General features: G+C 38.7%; 1 protein-coding gene across 1 annotated transcript in view; it reads right to left on the bottom strand.

Annotated features, from left to right (window-relative positions):
- The window catches only part of ankrd24 (ankyrin repeat domain 24), a 42,371-nt gene that overhangs the window by 7,991 nt on the left and 13,940 nt on the right, over positions 1-20,440 (bottom strand). Inside the window, exons 4-12 of the mRNA XM_031905017.1 lie at positions 16,004-16,068; positions 14,939-14,996; positions 13,822-13,892; positions 13,639-13,745; positions 13,201-13,489; positions 12,823-12,906; positions 10,483-10,668; positions 8,719-8,898; positions 5,722-5,820 (exon numbers count right to left, since the gene is read on the bottom strand). Of these exons, the coding sequence (XP_031760877.1) occupies positions 5,722-5,820; positions 8,719-8,898; positions 10,483-10,668; positions 12,823-12,906; positions 13,201-13,489; positions 13,639-13,745; positions 13,822-13,892; positions 14,939-14,996; positions 16,004-16,068 (1,139 nt within the window). The remainder of the gene's footprint in view (positions 1-5,721; positions 5,821-8,718; positions 8,899-10,482; positions 10,669-12,822; positions 12,907-13,200; positions 13,490-13,638; positions 13,746-13,821; positions 13,893-14,938; positions 14,997-16,003; positions 16,069-20,440) is intronic.

Below are 20,440 nucleotides of genomic sequence, written 5' to 3'. Positions count from 1 at the left end.
CGTGGAAGTTTCCTCTCAAGGCAACTTCCACAATTTCACTGAAATTGCGCCGCCGTGTATGCCATGCCACCGGCGATTTACATTTTCGCCGGTGGGATGGCATTTCGGGGAGATTAGTCACCCGCGAACAGGGAGATTTGTTGCGGGCAACTAATCTCCCCGTGTGCCAGAGCCCTTAATGTTATATACACTCTGTAGATAATATTAATTCATGTTTTTAGAGCCTTTAAATCATTGATATATATATATATCTCACAGACAATTAAAATATGTTATATCAGAGATAAAGTAAGGTTGCCCTGCAGTGGTAAAACTGCAGTGTTTTGTTCAGAAACCCTACTATTGTTTATATAAACCAGCTGCTTTGTAGCCATTAGGGCAGCCATTCAAGCACAGGATAACAGATAAGCTGTGCAGAATCCCATTGTATACTACAGAGCTTATCTGTTATCTATTATGTAACCTGTGCCCTTTCTCCTTTTTTCAGTTTTGAATGGCTGCCCCCATGGCTACACAGCAGCTTGTTTACATAATCTATAGTAGTGTTTTTGAAGCACATATTTTAATCACTTTAAAACACTTTCATTTTTTGATGAAAATAAGTTGACATTCAGTAAGTAGATTGCTTGGCCCCACAGGGAAATCTTTTTATTGAAATAGGATAGATAACCTGTTTTTCACAGGTAAATTTTATCAGTAGCCAATTAACTTTCCTGTATTTTTTGGAGTGCAGGAGGAAACCAACAATCACAATCACTTGTGGAAATAGATCTTAATTAAATTTTCAACACAAATAATTGGGACAGGGCGTCGGGAACAATGTGCTACAGGACCAAGAAAAGGCAATATGCATTTGTAATACAAACTTAGTTTCACTGTTCCCTGTGGGTGGGGTTGAAGGGCCGTAAAAGGGTACATGTTGGGGAGTAGGAGGGCTGGCACCCTCACCCAGCAAATCTGTTGGCAAATATTCTCATAGGGTCTTTAGGGAGTAGGGGAGTCTCCAGAAGGTAGACTCCATTGTCTCCAACATAAAGGCGATACTGAGGGTGAGGTGTGGAGTGAAGTACCAATTAAGGTGAAGTTTGGAGTAATGCTGTAGGTGGTTGGCACATTTGGTGGCCTGTTTCACCTTCTTAAATGCTCTCTCCCAGCCATCTGATTTCAATTGTATTTGGATGTAGGCTTCCCATTTGAGCATTGGCTTCCCTTTCTCTGAGGAGTGTCTCAGGATTAGCATTTTATACAATGTCCTAATCATGCCTTTACATGGTGTTTCTCTGATACAAATTGTTTCCCTGGTCGGGGGGGAAAGCAAGGAAAAGTCGGTAGGTCAGGCAGTGTTAGACCTGTAGATATTTGTAGTAATCTGCAGAAATTTTTGGGCTAGCTCACTAAATGTGTATGTGGCCATTGTGCACCAGTGACTTTACATATGTGATTCCTTGGGTTATCCAGTTACCTAGAGAGAAGGAAGCTAGAAGAAGGGGATATCACCTTTATCCCCTGTAGTAGGAGAATGGTCAAGAGGCTAAACTTAAATAGTTGCTGTTTGCAGTTTTGTTGAATTGGGGATAGTAACTTGAAAAAATTCTTCCAGAATCACTGCCATTTGATACTTGTGTATGTCAGGCACCCCTAGCTCACCTTAGCTATATAGAGTGTTATTAGTAATACTTTTGCATTTATGTTTCCGGAGAAAGTAAAAAATAAGGTGATGCATGGAGACAAAAAGGCATGAGCTGGAAGAAGTGAAATTGTCCTGAAAAGATAAAGAATTTGAAGTAGGATGAGCATTTTAACCACTTCTGATTGTCCCATCCAGGAAATATATGTCAGGTGTATACTAACTTAATTATACACAAAGAGAAAGAAAGTTTGCCAGCGCTTTGTTTGCCTTTAAAAATAATTTTTACAAAAAATGAGGTGTTAGTACCACACTTTGGCCAAAATATGTAAGCTCACGTGCCACGTCAAGGCCCCTCATTTTACGTGAGTCCTACACTGTCTAATGACTTTCTGTGTTTTGTATACTAACTTAATAACTTTAATTCCAAGATAGGCAAAATACTCGATTCGCAATTTAAAAGTCACAATCACTTGGGGTTGCCAAAAGTTAGGCACCCCCAGTGATTTTTTCAGAAATCTGCCCCAGATAGAATTGCTTTGTAGCAAACACCACAGAGTGATTCTGTTCTTCTGCTTCTCTTTTCTTCAAATTTCTGGGGCCAGTGCATAGTAGGGTGATAAAGCCATCTTTTTTGTTAAAGTTTAGCTTTTCACTCTACTGCTCGTGTGCACCTGCACAAAGAAAGGAGCAGGAAGAGGATCATTCTGTGGTGCTCGCTAGAAGAACCAGGCCAGTGCAGTTGCCTGCTGTCACGCCCAGGGTATCAGGAAAGTGAATACAACCACCCTCCAGTGATTCTTGACTTTCCTTCTTCTTTAAAGGAACAGTTCCGTGAAAAAATGAAAATAGGTCAAATAGACTCAGTAACCAATCAGTGACTTGAGGTGCCATATGGGACATAACTGTTCACTTAGTTTACTTTTGAATCTGACCTGCGTGCTCACAAACTAACTGAACAGTTATGTTCCCCCCCCCATTCCAATTCACTGACTAACTAAGAGGTTAGAGAGCTGAAAGCAGGAAGTATTTTTTGGCTATTATGTTAGACATAATAGCCAGAAATGTTTTTTTATTTTCCCAGTTGCATCTTTACACTTAACTGTTCCTAAAGAATTACAACAGGTCTCTGTGTATTTTGGAGCACAGCAATCTGTGGTAACATTCTTGACTACAGTGCTGCTTGTTTTCAGCAGCACTGTATCCATACTACCAGTCCCTACCTGTCTCCTAACTTACAAGTCATTTAGACATGCAAGATAGGGAGTGTCCTTAGGGGTAAGAACAGGACTGGTCTGGGCTGGCATGACGCTCTCTGCCTTACAGTGGACTTTTTATCTTGGACTTTGCTAAAGCATTTGATACAGTACCTCACAGAAGGTTAATGATAAAATTGAGGAATATTGGCCTAGAACATAATATTTGTAATTGGATAAAGAACTGGCTGAAGGATAGATTACAAAGAGTGGTGGTGAACATTTTCGAATTGGACCAGTGTTGTTAGTGGAGTAGCGCAGGGGTCAGTCCTTGGTCCTTTGCTTTTTAACTTGTTTATTAATGACCTGGAGGTGGGCATAGACAGTACTGTTTCTATTTTTGCTGATGGCACTAAATTGTGCAAAACTATAAGTTCCATGCAGGATGCTGCCACTTTGCAGAGCGATTTGACAAAATTGGAAAACTGGGCAGCAAGCTGGAAAATGAGGTTCAATAATATAAAGATAAGTTATCTACTAAATGGTAGTTTGTGGGGGGGATCCTTAATGGAGAAGGATCTGGGGGTTTTTGTAGATAACAAGTTGTCTAATTCCTGGAAATGTCATTTGGTGGCTACTAAAGCAAATAAAGTGCTGTCTTGTTTTAAAAAGGGCATTGACTCAAGGGATGAAAACATCATTTTGCCTCTTTATAGGTCCCTGGTATGGCCTCACCTTGAGTATGCAGTGCAGTTTTGGGCTCCAGTCCTTAAGAAAGATATTAATGAGCTGGAGAAAGTGCAGAGACATGCAACTAAACTGGTAAAGGGGATGGAAGATTTAAACTATGAGGTTAGACTGTTGAGATCGGGGTTGTTTTCTCTGGAAAAAGGCGCTTACGAGAGGACGTGATTACTCTGTACAAGTACATTAGAGGGGATTATAGGCAGGGGGTGTTCTTGTTTCCCATAAAACCGATCAACACACCAGAGGCCATCCCTTTAGATTACATAGTTACATAGGGATGAAAAAAGACCATAGTCCATCAAGTTCAACCCATCCAAGTAAACCCATCACACACAACCTATACTTACCAATCTATACACTAACATACATAAACTATATATACAACCACTAATACTAACTGTAGATATTAGTATCACAATAGCCTTGGATATTCTGATTGTTCAAGAACTCATCCAGGCCCCTCTTAAAGACATTAACAGAATCTGCCATTACCACATCTCTAGGAAGGGCATTCCACAACCTCACTGCCCTCACCGTGAAAAACCACCTACGCTGCTTCAAATGGAAGCTCCGTTCCTCTAATCTAAAGGGGTGGCCTCTGGTGCGTTGATTGTTTTTATGGGAAAAAAAGAGCAACCCCATATCTTCCTATAATCCCCTCTAATGTACTTGTACAGAGTAATCATGTCCCCTCGCAAGCGCCTCTTTTCCAGAGAAAACAACCTCAACCTCGACAGTCTAACCTCATAGCTGAAATCTTCCATCCCCTTTACCAGTTTAGTTGCACGTCTCTGCACTCTCTCCAGCTCATTAATATCCTTCTTAAGGACTGGAGCCCAAATCTGCACCGCATACTCAAGGTGAGGCCATACCAGGGACCTATAAAGAGGCAAAATTATGTTTTCATCCCTTGAGTAAATGCCCTTTTTATACAAGACAGCACTTTATTTGCTTTAGTAGCCATAGAATGACACTGCCTGGAATTAGACAACTTGTTATCTACAAAAACCCCTAGATCCTTCTCCATTAAGGATACCCCCAACAAACTACCATTCAGGAGATAGTTCGCATTTATATTATTTCTACCAAAGTGCATAACTTTGCACTTGTCAACATTTAACCTCGTTTTCCAGTTTGCTGCCCAGTTTTAGAGGAGCGGAGCTTTCATTTGAAGCAGTGTAGGTGGTTTTTCACGGTGAGGGCAGTGAGGTTGTGGAATGCCCTTCCTGGTGATGTCATATTTGGCAGATTCTGTTAATGCATTTAAGAGGGGCCTGGAGTTCTTGAACATGCATAGTATTCAAGGCTATTGTGATACTAATATCTACAGTTAGTATTAAAGTTTGTATATATATATATAGTTTATGTATGCGAGTGTATAGATTGGTAAGTATAGGTTGTGTGTGCTGGGTTTACTTGGAAGGGTTGAGCTTGATGGACTATGTAACTATGTGAGGTGCCAACTGCAGATACACTTGGGGGGCAGAAATGCTCTGTGCATGAGGATTAAGGGGGGCTAATAATAATTCCAATAATGGAAGACAGTTTTCAACACTCCCCCTTTTAATCCACACCCACTTCAAACCACACCCATGTTATCACAAGAGCTTTTAAGACCATATTCACACTAATGGTAGCATGTTATACTCTGCCTGCCCTATGCTGCCTTGTGTGCCATGCTCTGCCTGCCCTATGCTGCCTGTGTGTGTCATGCTCTGCCTGCCCTATACTGTCTGTGTGTGCCATGCTCTGCCTGGCCTATGCTGCCTTTGTGTGCCATGCTCTGCCTGCCCTACATTGCCTGTGTGTGCCATACTCTGCCTGTCCTACCCTGCCCGTGTGTCATACTCTGCCTGCCCTAACCTGCCTGTGTGTGCCATACTCTCCCTGCCCTGTGTTGTCTGTGTGTGCCATACTCTACCTGCCCTATACTGTCTGTGTGTGCCATACTCTGCCTGTCCTATGCTGCCTGTGTGTATAGCACAGACAGCATAAAGCAGGCAGAGTATGGGACACGAGAGAGAAAAAGTTTCATGAGAGTGGAAAATAGTCACTAAAGTGTTTCATAAAAAAAACTTGAAATAAAAGTAGAAAGGGGAGCAGCATAAGTTAGTTAGACAAAATGTGAACAGCTAGAAGCTTGTTACTAACCTGTGATGTATTTTTGTCGTCATTGTATTCATCAGTTTCAGATGTGACCTGGAAGTCATCTTCCTTGTCTGGTTGATCAATTTGCTCATTATTAAGATCCTGTAACCATGATGGAGTTACTTACTAATAATAGTGCTAGTTTTCCAGAAATGACACATATCTATTTTTACCTGAGATGCAGCATTTTTTCACAGAACTCCACCCTAATAGCTAGATCTCACACAATAGCATGTGCCACAACTTTTCTGTAGGGATTGTGGATGCAAATTGCAACACTTCTGTTGTGCATGCTGCTTACTAAAAATGCGTTAGAATGCGATTGCATTTCAGTAGATGAAAATCAATTGTGTGTGTGTATTGCATTATGCAGTGAAAGCCCTGAAAGTAACACCACCTCAAGTTCAGATCTCCCTTTGAGACCATAGGGTTGATTCACTAACGCTTATCGCATGCTTTTTTGCATTAAAATTGACATGCAAAAAACGCGCTATTCGCTAAAGTATTATTGCATGCGTTAAGTCGCATATTGTGTGCGTTAAATAGCGTGCAACCGAATGTGTTAATTTTACCGCATTGCGTTAATTAGCCCGCAGAAATAATACTAACGCATGATTCACAAACACTTAGACGAGCATTAGTCTGTGCGAAAATTAACACCTACTTGGGGCAGGCAGTAATTATAGAAAAGTACAGTTCATGAGCTTTTGGCAACACAATATGGACTTTGCAGTGTGATTTATTCAAGTATGTGTTGGCCCTAGAGTGATGCATCCGCCAGTTTGCAAGGAAATGGTCATTTTCAGAACAGTTTTATGAAAGTAATGGCTAATATGGGGGGCGTTTTTTCGCATGCGGTGATAATTTGTGTTCGATGCATTAATTAGCGCGCGTTGCGTCAAATACCGCACGAACAGCATTGCGTCTAAATTAACGCAAGTATCCTTTTAGTGAATTGTGCGTTAAGACATGAAAAATTAGATGCGATAACATTTTTAACGCATGCTATAAATAGCGCTCGTTTTAACGCACCTTAGTGAATCAGCCCTCATGTACCTTGTAATGAACCGTGTATAGGATCAAATACACTTCAGAATCAAATTTAAATATTTTGTTTTGCACATGCTTTTGTAACTGAGCCTTTGTGGATGGGATGGGTAAGCAATAAGGGAAGCACATAGAAGTAAACCATCTGTAAAAAAACATGCAGCAACAATGCAGGTTTTTGCAGATGATAATAGCAATTTGTTCACATGAATATAAAATATTACTATGCAAACACGTGTGAATTAATTTAAGGAAAACTACTGTAATTATGTGTAAATAATTGTTTAAGCCATAATGCGACACTCATCTATACAGGTATGGGACCTGGTATTCAGATTGCTCGGGACCTGGGAGTTTCTGAATAAGGGATCTTTCTGTAATTTGGATCTCCATACCTTATGTCTACTTTAAAATAATTTGAACATTAATTAAACCCACTAGGATTTTTTTTGCCACCAATAAGGATTAATTATAGCTTGGATACCATCAAGTACAAGGTACAGGTATGGGATCCCTTATGTGGAAACCCATTATCCAGAAAGGCTATCTCCCATAGGGGCTGATTTACTTACCCACGAACGGGTTGAATGGAGTCCGATTGCGTTTTTTCGTAATGATCGGTACTTTGCGATTTTTTCGTATGTTTTGCGATTTTTTCGGATTCTTTACGAATTTTTCGTTACCAATACGATTTTTGCGTAAAAACGCGAGTTTTCCTATCCATTACGAAAGTTGCGTAAAAAGTTGCGCATTTTGCGTAGCGTTAAAACTTACGCGAAAAGTTGCGCATTTTTCGCGTAAGTTTTAACGCTACGAAAAATGCGCAACTTTTTACGCAACTTTCGTAATGGATACGAAAAACTCGCGTTTTTACGCAAAAATTGTATTGGTAACGAAAAATTCGTACAGAATCCGAAAAAATCGCAAAACATACGAAAAAGTCGCAAAATGTTCGTTTTCAAGTCGGAACTTTTCCAATTCGGGTCGGATTCGTGGGTTAGTAAATCAGCCCCATAGAGTCCATTATAAGCAATTAATTCTAATTTTAAAAAATGATTACCTTTTTCTCTGTAATAATGAAACAATACCTTGTACTCCTAACTAAGATATAATTAATCCTTCTTGAAGGGAAAAACAAGCCTACTGGGTTTATTCAATATTTAAATGATCTTTAGCAGACTTAAGTTATGGAGATCCAAATTATGGAAAGATCCCTTATACGGAAAACACCGGGTCCTGAGCATTCTGGATAACAGGTTCCATACCTCTACTATTTTATTATTTTAGAGAAAAAGGAAATCATTTAAAAAATATAATTATTTGCTTATAATAGTGTCTATGGGAGATTGCCTTCCCATAATTCAGAACTTTCTGGATAATGGGTTTCCAGATAACGGGTCCCATACCATGTTAAAAAAAAATGGTAAATGGCAACCAGATTACGCTAAGGATGCAAAGTCTTTCAGGGTCATTTATTAAGTGCAGGGCAAGTGCATCCTACCCTGAACTATGAAAAATGATTGATTCGTTGACTCTGCCCCCACCCCCATGAATACAGCGCTTACTGCTTTCGGCAGCCCTATATTCATTATATTCATGAGGGAAGGCCAGGGGTTTAATAAAGATGTACTAAGCAGGATCCCCAATAAAGTGCTGTGTTTTATTCCTTATTCTTGCAGGATAAAAGATGACATGCTGTATGGCTGGAGAAATTTAGGTTTTATAAAAAAATAAGGACACTACACTGCTTAGTTAACAGTCTACTACAAGATAAAAAAAAAAAAATAACAGCAAAATCCTGGTTGGTTGTCATTCGCAAATACATTTCGCAAATTTTGCACCTATGTCCATTTATGAGTTTAACAAATAGAACACTCAGAAATGGAAGAGACATAACTCGTGCTTTAAACATTTAAAAAAAAATCAGCATGTACAGTACTACACTTGAAATACTTTTATCTGCTGGAGATCTTGGTCTGCTGCCTCCTGTTCTGGATCGCAATAAATGTTTTCTTTCTGAGAGACATTTAACCCATTATTCTGGCAACCTTTATTGCTCTGGTTGACAGAGCAATTGATGTTTTCCTCAGTGGTGGATATAACACTTTCTTCCCTTTTGATTACCTGTGGGTAAAGCATAGCAAATTAACAGAGGAGAGATATCCTGTGGCAACACTGTAAATGAAAAATAGCATGGTCACTAAGTAATAATTTCATTTGTTTAATCAATATTCGACACAAACACATTTTTTGGTTGTTTTCAGATAATGCTAATAACTTTGTAAAATTGCTTTCTATTTTAGAAAATAATTAAGTTAAAGGAAGTTTGGTTGCTACAAAGACTTCTAAGGTAAGCTGTAAATTATTTTTACTGGCAGTTATATTTTGTGGGAAGTTTAGAAAAGATTTAAAAAATTCCCCTTTTACACTTTTAGTTTCTATATTTCATACTGAGCAGGTTTCAGAAATGACAATGTTGAAAGTGCAATCTTTTTCTGCCCATTTTGTCACTTTTTATGTAACATGTTATTTCTTTCCCTCACATCACTATCCATGACGTGTTTAAAATTGCTTGTGGTTAATAGAACCATATCATACTGTATATTGCTAATGAGTTTTTCACAGGTACAATATACTGTATATGAACTGACCATGTTTTCTGCCTTCCAAAATGTACTTAAGTACATAGAGTGAAATTTGGACTTAATTATTTATCCTAAAATAAGGCATCCTTCAACTAAACCTTACCTTGAAAAAAAGGCATGTTTTGTTGATATCTAACAAATGTATGAGCCTTTGTGGGTCACATTTTATGTAACAGCAGTTTGTAAAGCTCCTTTCTCCTATATGTAATGAAAAGCACAAACTTGGCCCAGCTGCAGCAGCCAATGAGATGTACACTAATAATCAGGTTACCAGTAAATGCAAAGTTCTAATTAGTTGCTATAGTTAATTAGACCTATAGAAAATGTTTTTTTTTTTTTTTACTTTGTCCAGATGCACCTGTGTAAATTAATATGGGCAGTCTTAGTATAATATTTTTAATTTTTGAGGCAAATACCAGTACATATTTGTAGTCATCGTAGACGGACTGACGAAAGTTAGTTAGTGGAGCGTGCATTTGTTAGAGGTAATAGAATTAATCAATAAAGTTACAATGGTATGTCTTTGGAGGTCACAGCGATACATTTTCAAGCATGCAAACATACATATACAAATCCCAGACAGGTCTTGTGTGTACAGTTGAACAATTGAAGAGATTATTTGCTCCACCAAATAACCTATTATAAAAACTACATTTATATTAAAATATGGATTAGTAAATCTCCCCCTATGTGTTTGTTACAATGCCTCAAAGCAGAATAAATTACTACAGCAGAATAAATGATTACAGAATATAAATGTATAACAGCAGAACTACATGCTAAAGACTTGTTTCAAGGGTAGCATCAATTATAGCAAACGTAAAAAATTCAATTTAATTTATGTGTGGGATCCCTTATCTGCATTTGTTCTATAAAATGTATTTTTATTTTGAGTATTAGTGAGACTTAGTTGCAGTTACATTGATATAACAGATTAGGATACTGTTCAATTAAAATCCTTTATGTTATTGGTAAAATCCTTTATGTTATTCTCTATTAGAACATGCATTACTAACATATGGCATATGTGTATTATTCTGTTCCAAAAGCAAAGTAAAATTGTGCAACTTGCCTCATCTCGCTCTTCAGAAATGACTGCTAGGTCCTGTCCTACACAGTCAGGGACACATTTTTCTTCATCTGAAGGTGTGATAGGCTCTTGGTGATTTGTGTTAAGCTGTTCATTGAGAGCAACATTCTGCTCTTGAGAAACAGGAGTATCTGCTTTGTGGGTAGAGGAATATTTTGGCTCTTTACTCTGTAAAAATGAGAAAATATAATAAGAGATTAATGTGTAATAAAAGTGGAATCACGTTTAATCAATAAATGATGATGATATAATAAAAAATACACTCTATTTCAATGTATGGTTTATTGTCAGTTTTTCTATACATTTTCAGTAAGACAGAAATGTCAAATAAATAGGTTATTTTACATAGTGATAAATATTTATTTTATTAAACAGGATATATATATATTTTTTTAGGTTGCTTCTTGAAAATGAATAGAAAGGAAAATATTAATGCCCCCCCACCAGCAAAATACCCTTTTTTAAAATAGCAAAGTGTACATGGTGCAAAAACTGTATTCTCAGATTAACTTTTCCTTATCAATAATCATCATGAACAAGCCTTATCTTAAATGTGTCACTGTATCTAAAGCTTTGGCAATATCTAAGTAGATCTACAGCAACCCCTCCCTTCTAGTTACTGCTTAGGGCTCTGGCACACGAGGAGATTTGTCGCCTGAGTTTTTTCCCCCTGGCGCTTTGGCGACAAGTCACCACGACAATACACACGAAGAGATTTCATGCGAGTTGAGCTCCAGGCGATCTGCTACCCATGGTACACTCAACAGTTAACCCCCCTCATGTTTACTCAAGTCACTCAGAAAAGGGTCTGTGTGCGATTTGAAACTGCAGGGGACTTGAAGTAGCCTCGTATGTTTTGACGCTGGCGACTTCCATTGGTTTAGCATTGGCGTCTTGTCGCTCGTCTTGTCGCCAAATCGCTCTTTTTAAAATCGCCGGCAACAAATCTCCTCGTGTGCCAGAGCCCTTACAAATGTAAAAAGCTATTACCTTTGTTTGCCAATCTATCCTTCATAAAGCCATGTTGATCACTAGTCATAATGCCATTCTCCAGAACATAATCTTGAATGTGATCACTTAACAGATATTCAAATCCTTGGCATTCCAAATAATTTAAATTTATAGGCCTACATCTGCCAGACTGAGATGGGAATCACATTTTAAATACTGAAATAGCATGTTTGTGAGTTTCAAAAGCAACCTTCTATGCTATTGCTTGAACATGTGTTAGGGGCAACATTAATGCAACATAAACACAATAAAATTCAATTCAATAAAACACAACTATAAACTCTCATGAGTACAAACAAGCACAATGTAATTAAATCAATTAGCTGATGCATTTAGGTGCACTAGAATTTGCATCTTTTCTTGTAAGTTTCTGTGCACACTTTAAATTACTTTCTTGGACTGATATTCTAGTTCAGACCCCTTTGCCTGATCCTGACTTTGCTGTTTGCTGCCTGAAGCAACCTGTGCCTAGAAATCGACTCTCGTTAATCTGATACCACAACTTGGACTATTTGCTTAACTCATCTCAAGCTTTCTCCTTGGTCCTGACTACATCCCGGCAGGAGTCAAGCAGGTCCCTGACATATTGTCATTAAAACCCAGTTCTATTACATATATATTTGTGATCCCCTTGATTAGTTCTTTATCCCCTGATCTGTGAAGATTACTAGGTCCAATATAGCATCATTCCTGCTTGGGTTCTCAATAATCTAAAGGATCTCCACATGGGTCACAAAATTAAAAAGTAAAAAATACTGTATTAAAAGCTGCATAAAAATATAAGACATCGCCTTTAGTGCCTGTATGCCCATATTGATGTTGTCTCTGCTTTAAGCTACATTAAAATGTAAGACATCTCCTTGAGTATGTATATACCCATATTGATGTTGTCTTTGCTTTAAGCACCCTTTGCTCGGGGTCTGGGGCTGGTGCAGCTGTACCACCCCCTTTACATTGTGAGTGACTCTATATTAACAGTCTTTATGTGCCCTTAATCTTTGGTTCCATATACTCTCAATAATCTGTCACATGAAGTTGTCATGCAGAGCATTTATAAACTTGTTTCCATTAACTGTTCTGGCAGCATTAGTAATCCAGACAATATATTGGTAATTGAAATCCCCTGTTGCAGTATTTTCTTTTCTGTTGTCAACAATGCTATTATGCAACTTGCTTGTTATATGGGAATTTGCATGGCTATAGTTACTGCTTTAATATTTTATGTTTTATGTACTGAACTAGACTGATCTTGTTCTTCAACATGTGCATAATTCCAGTTAACAGAGAGGATTAAATAGTCATTCTGTATACCTTTCTTTCTGGTTTCACCCGTGTTTTCTCTCTTCCTCTTTCGCTCTTTTTTTCTTTGGAATCCTGTATAAGAGGCTCTGGAGGCTACAGCAAAATTGAAGTGCTTAACATAGAGATAGACAATCTGTGTATATATATATATATGATTCGGCCGAATCCAAATCCTTGTGAAAAAGGCCAAATCTTGGCCGAATTCCAAACCGAATCCTGTATTCGGTGCATCCCTAATTGTAACATACAATCATTGAAATTACAGATATGGAACCTTAGAATTTATGTATATTACTTAAGGTGTAATGTAGAGCTGACTTCATGGAAAGACTGATAGAAAAATAGGCATGGGCTATGCAGTTAAATTAAAAGACTTTACATATTTACCTGCATAGATGCAGTAGGTGGTGCTGGAGCCTGTCTCTTCTTAGCAGTGCAATTTTTATTCTTACTTTTGTTTCCTTTAATTTGTTCAGTGTTCAGTCCCTGGCTCACATCCCCTTTGACCTGTAAGGTACCTTGTAGTATTTTCTGCATATGGCTAGTCCCTCTAGCTTTGCTATAATGCAGAGCATCATGCCCCATTGAATCCAAAAGGTTGATCTCTGCCCCAGCCCTTAGAAGAAGCTGAGCAGTTTGAGTGCTGCCCCCTTCACAACACAGCATTAGAGGTGTCCTACAGATAAAAGGCAGAAGTAAAATCTCTATATACTATCAGGAGTATTCAACTACAGTGAAGCTTTGATTTTACATACCCTGATGTAATTCGGTAATGAAACATGCAAAAAATACTGTATATCTTTCAACTTACTCCATATAACTTACCGACCTTGAAGGTCCCTACTGTTTACATCAGCTCCTCTCCGCAAAAGTAGCTGGCACATATCCCCATAGCTCATTTGGGCAGCCAAAGAAAGAGCGGATGAGCCGTCCTGCACAGATAGAAAGGGCAATCAGTCACTTTCGAAATATAAAGTTAGATGTGTTTTTTTTCCATTTTTGGCTTACTTTATCTTTTTTGTTGATGGGAACCTGAAAGTCACAGAGGATCTCAGCACAGGTAAGATTTCCACTGACAGCTGCAAATGAAAAAAGGAATAAGCCAAATGAGAAGGATTCAATACTGCTGCAAAAAATATGCATGTGGTTCACATACAAAATGGAATTGTGTTTTGGACCCATGTAATTGAGAAGAAATTTGCAGTGTTCACATCATCTTAATGCGCAGTACGGTTTTTGTGTCAACACAAAGAAAGAACTTTTATTAATAATTTGGAGATGGGGCATGGATGGGATACTTATGTTATCATAAAATGCAGAAGAATTGCAAAAATGCAGAACTAGATCTCCCCCAATATTACACAAAATGTTTTTACCACCTGTGGTTTTCCACCAACCCCTGTTTGTTCAGTCAGTGACAGGTATGGAATTCTCATGTCAAATTTACAGGTAAGTATTTTCAAGCCAAAATGTGCCCTGTTTGCACATTGACAGGTGGATTCCTTGACTGTCAGTGACAAAATACATGGGGTGGTAAAAGGCTGAATTGTTATTTTCTTTGGAATAGATAAAATGTATGACATTAGCTTATATGTTGAGCAGCTTTAAGGTTTCTTCACCTTACAGGTGGCAAAGGTGACAACAGGAGGCTATCATGAATAAATAATAAGTAGTCCAGCAAATAGTTCTTGGCACATAAAAATGGTTACTGGATAGATTTTTTTGTTCAGTAACGTCTATTTTTATTCAATAATGCATTCAAATTTCAATTTTCAAATATAGTTTTCACCTAAACAGGTGGAAAATTATTTTAATCAATAACCAGGCATTATTGGCTCTCCACCTCTCTCAACAGAGAGTTTTATTTTGTGTATTCAGTGATCACTAAATCACACATCATATTATGTAAAAGAAATAGACTGTCAATTAAAAATATACGCATTAAGGAGAACAGGAGGCTTATTATTAATGGTAGAAACATACTATTTATATTTCTTAGTATATATGACAAATTATTTGCATTATAAATATATACAGTAAATGTAATCAAAAGAATAGAGGTACACACAGCAAATAATGTTATACAGTACAACATTATTGAGGATGCTCAGCCTTTAGAAGTTACCTGCATGATGAAGGGATGTTCTGCCATGACTGTCAGATAGATCCACTGGACAGTCTTTCTGTATAGTAAAAAAATGGCATATGTGAGGTATGGAGGAAACCACATTAGAGAGTGTTAATATACATATGTAGAGTTTTTGTACATTTACAGCAGGCACTTGCTACACTGTGCTTGTTGGTTATTAGCATGTCAGAAGATAAAATAAGATAATTTAATATATAATCGACAATTCAATACACTCAGTTTTCAGTTGTATTAACAGAGGCCTTGCACTTGGGGTGAGTAAGACTTTGACAGAATAAATTAATTGCCTTCTATAAGGAGGTGAGCAGGAACCTAGAGGGTAGCAGTGCCCCTCAAGTTACCAGGGACAGCAAAAAGCCGCTCCTGGCAACTTTAAGATCCAAATTTTTCAGACAAGTTTCATGCAGGATGCTGCCACTTTGCAGAGCAATTTAACTAAACTGGAATACTGGCCAGCAAACTGGCAAATTAGGTTCAATAGTACAAGTGCAAAGTTGTACCTGGGTAGAAATAACATAAATGCAAGTTATACAAAAAACATTAGTGTGTTGGGGGCTTCCTCAATTGAGAAGGATCCAGTGATTTTTCTAAATAACAAACTGTGAACTCTAGGCATTGTCATTCAGTAGCTACAATTACAAATAAACTACCGTCCTGCATAAAAAAGGGCATTAACTTGAGGCATGAAAACAACCCCAACATTGACAGTTCTAGTTCCAGCCCTGACCATGAGTATGCAGGGCAGTATTGGGCTCCAGTACTTAGGAAGCATATTAATGAGTTTGAAACGAGCACAGAGATGAGCCCACTCTCTTTAATTTGCCATTAAAAAGAAAAGCATTGTCTGATGCACATCGTGCACCCTTGTACTAATCATAGGATGCCTATGATTAAGAGTAAGAGCACAATAAAGAGTGATTTTATATGACCCTTCAGTGTGTACGACTGTGCTCCTTTTTTTTTTAATGATTTTGAATATCTGTATTGCAATGATGATTTTGCATCATTTGTACATGACAAAGGTGCTTTTAAGTCACTTACCTGTAGGATCCTGACAACACACTCAGTATGTCCATTCTGTGCAGCAAGATGCAAAGCAGGCTGGCCTGCAAAAAGAAAACTATGGTGTCTTTGATTATATTATTTCTAGCACACTTATTATTTACTGTGTAAATCTGTATACACCAAATGATTTATATTATATATGTCCCTCACTTGTAAGGGGACATGATTACTCTTCACTCTTCTGATAACTCTTTAGAAGTACATTGGAGGACATGATAGAAAGCAGGGAATCTTTTTTCTCATAGAAAAGATCAGTGCATTAGAGGTTACCCCTGTAGACAAGAGGAACAAATCTTTCATTTTAAGCAGCATAGGTGGTTTCTTCGTGGGGAGGGCAGTATGGTTGTGGAATGCCACACTAAGTAACATAGTAACATATTAACAAAGTAACATAGTAAGTTGGGTTGAAAAAAGACATACGTCCATCACGTTCAACCATAATGCCTATATATAACCTGCCTAACTACTAGTTGATCCAGAGGAAGGCAAAAAACCCCATCTGAAGCCTCTCTAATTTGCCGCAGAGGGGAAAAAATTCCTTCCTGACTCCAAGATGGCAATCGGTCCAGTCCCTGGATCAACTTGTACTAAGAGTTATCTCCCATAACCCTGTATTCCCTCACTTGTACTAAGAGCTATCTCCCCTACCCCTGTATTCCCTCACTTGTTCAGAGCTATCTCCCATACCCCTGTATTCCCTCACTTGCTAAGAATCCATCCAGCCCCTTCTTAACGTTATATAATGTATCAGCCAGCACGACTGATTCGGGGAGGGAATTCCACAACCTTACAGCTCTCACAGTAAAAAATCTTTTCCGAATATTTAAATGGAACCTCCCTTCTTCTAAACGGAGTGGGTGCCCTCGTGTCCGTTGGAAGGACCTACTGGTAAATAAAACATTAGAAAGGTTATTATATGCTCCCCTTAAATATTTATACATAGTTATCATGTCATCTCTTAAGCGCCTCTTCTCCAGTGTAAACAGACCCAACTTGGCCAGTCTTTCTTCATAACTGAGACTTTCCATACCCTTTACCAACTTAGTTGCCCTTCTCTGGACCCTCTCTAACTCAATAATGTCCCGTTTGAGCACTGGAGACCAAAACTGAACAGCATATTCTAGATGGGGCCTTACCAGCACTCTGTAAAGTGGAAGAATAACCCCCTCCTCCCGTGAATCTATACCCCTTTTAATACAGCTCAAAACCTTGTTTGGACCTTGTAGCTGCTGCCTGGCATTGCTTGCTACAGCCAAGTTTATTATCTACAAGGACTCCAAGGTCCTTCTCCATAATGAATTTGCCTAGTGCAGTTCCATTAAGGTATACAGGGCTTGCATATTTTTACATCCCAGGTGCATGACCTTACATTTATCCACATTAAATCTCATCTGCCACTTAGTTGCCCAGATTGCCAGTAGGTCAAGATCCTGCTGCAAGGATGTCACATCCTGGATAGAATTGACTGGTCTGCAGAGTTTTATGTCATCTGCAAACACTGATACATTACTCATAATACCCTCTGCTAAGTCATTTATGAACAAATTAAACAAAGTGGACCCAGTACAGAACCCTGAGGGACCCCACTGAGAACCTTATTCCAAGTAGAGAATGTACCATTAACAACCACCCTCTGTACCCGATCCTGTAGCCAGTTTTCTATCCATGTGCAAACGACTTCACTAAGACCAATAGACCTTAGTTTAGAAAGCAGTCGTTTGTGGGGAACGGTATCAAATGCTTTGGCAAAATCCAAATAGATTATATCTACTGCATCCCCACTGTCCAGCTTCTTACTTACCTCATCATAAAAAGCAATTAAATTGGTCTGACATGACCTGTCCTTCATAAAGCCATGCTGATTACGACATAATTTTGTATGTGATCCATTAACAAGCTTTCAAATAACTTGCCCACCACGGATGTCAAACTTACAGGCCTATAATTGCCAGGCTGAGATCTTACTCCCTTTTTAAATATAGGAATGACATTCGCCTTCTTCCAATCCCTAGGTACCATACCTGATGAAAGCGAGTCTGAGAATATCAGAAACAAGGGCCATTGTAATTCTGCCCCTAGCTCTCTCAGTACCCGAGGGTGTATTCCATCTGGCCCAGGTGCCTTGTTTACATTTATCGTGTGTAACCCTTTAAGCACCATATCCTGTGTCAACCACTGTGTAGTTGGAGCTGAGGCAACAGTGCAGCTATTGGGTGGGACTCTGGCTCCTCTACTGTATACACAGAAGAAAAGAACTGGTTAAGCACATCTGCCTTTTCTGTATCCGCTGTAACCATATTGTTACTATAACTCAATGGGGCCACACACTCAACCTGCATCTTTTTACTATTAATATACTTAAAAAACTTTTTGGGGTTAGTCTTGGCCTCGGCCGCGATGCGCTCCTCATTTTCTATCTTTGCCTTCCGGATTGCTGTTTTACAACACTTGTTATAGTGTTTATATTCATTAAACGCAGCTACTGTCCCCTCTGACTTATATTTCTTAAAAGCTTTTGTAATATTGGTGATATTGTGTTAGTAGATTTCATTAATGCCTTTAAGAGTGGTTTGGATAATTTCTTAGCAAGCATAATACCCAAAGCTATTGTGATCGCAAGATCTACAGTTAGTTCGTTGGTATAGGTATATAGTTATGTTGGGTTGAAAAACCCAACATACTGTTCTTCAACTTCAGCTTATTCTTCTGCTTTTTCTTCTTCTTCTTCTTAGTGCCCCCCATTTTCTAAACGCTACTCCTCCTACAATTTTAGGGGTACAACACCCAACCTCTCCACACTTCTTCACCCTATAGTGGAGCAGGTTGCTTGTGCTTTTATAAGCGATCCCGCCCCCCATCTTTTCAAACACCCCAATTTCCCCATTGACTTTGACAGGGAAGATTTTCAAACTGCTTTGAAGCTACACCCCCCAAACTTGAATAACATAATCATGGGGTCACCCCGAATGAAACAGCAACATATGTTAGATGAACCAATGTGGGAGGTCCCAACAACAGCCAATCAAATTTCACCCATTGACTTTAATGGGGAAACTGAAACTGCTGCCAATCCTACAGCTTTGAGGCCACACTCCTCAAACTTGAATTACATAGTCATGGGTTCAGCCTGAATGAAAATATGATGATTCTTGGATGCCCAAAAGTGGGTGAAGCTGCGAAAAGAGATTTTACCTATTGACTATGTGGAAATTCAACTTGCTGCCATTCTCACAGCAATAATACCAGGGTCCCCAAACTTTACAGAGTTAGGCACCAGGTAACTGTGGTTCAAGGTTAGAAAAAGTGGGTGGAGCCACCAACAGCCAATCAGATTTTACCTATTGACTTTCGATGGGGAAATCCAACTTGCTGCCATTCTCCCAGTACTATCCCCAGGGCCCCAAACATTTCACAGTTGGTCACTAGGGGGCTGCAGTTTTAGGTCTGAAAAAGTGGGCAGAGCCACCAGCAGCCAATCAGATTTCACCTATTGAATTTTATTGGTTTGATGCAAGGATTCCCAAACTTTGCACAGTTTGCACAGTTTGTCACTGGGTGACTACATTCCAAGTTTAGAAAAGTGGGTGGGGCCAACAACAGCCAATCAGATTTCAACTATAGACTTCATACATTTAAATTTAAACTGCTGCCATTCTTTAACTATTAATACTAAGGTCGCCAAACTTTCCAGAGCTAGTCACCAGGTAACTGTGGTTCAATCACATTTCACCTGTTTACTTTCAGTGGTGAAATGTAAAATGCTGTCAGTCCCACAATTTTTATTCCTGCATCCCCAAACTTTGCAAAGTTGGTCACTGGGGACTGCAGTTCAAAACTAGGAAAAGTGGGTTGGGCGACTAACACCCAATCAGATTTTATCCATTGAATTGTATTGGTTTAAATTTGAAATGCTGTCATTCTCACACTATTTATGCCAGGGAGCCCACTGTTTGTCACTGGGTGACTTCGACTCAAGGTTAGAAAAAGTGGGCACACTCACCAACCACAATTTACCTATTGACTTTTATTGGTTTAAATTGAAACTGCTGCCATTCTTTAACTCTTCAAAGTTTAGGCACTCTAGGATTAATAGTTAGTCACTGGGTAACTGCAGTTCCATGTTAGAAAAACGGGGCGGAGCCACCAACCACCAATCAGATGTCCCTCGTTGACTTTCAGTGGGGAAATATAAATTGCTGCCATTCAGACACTATTAAAACCAGGGTCCCTTTGCACAGTGGTTTTTACTATATAACTGTGGGTCCAAGGTTAGAAAAAGTGGGCGGAGTTAACAACAGATCAGATTTCATTCAGTGACTTCACGTTTTTCAACCCAACATGAAGTTTGTTCTCAAATTTCCCTTTCTAGTTGATATATGTGATTATATAGATAGGCTTGTATGCATGTATGTA

The sequence above is a fragment of the Xenopus tropicalis genome, chromosome 1, assembly GCF_000004195.4.
Source record: "Xenopus tropicalis strain Nigerian chromosome 1, UCB_Xtro_10.0, whole genome shotgun sequence".
NCBI classification, from domain to species: Eukaryota; Metazoa; Chordata; class Amphibia; order Anura; family Pipidae; genus Xenopus; species Xenopus tropicalis.
Note: the sequence above shows the minus strand (reverse complement) of the source record. Positions and strands in the feature narration are given on the sequence as shown.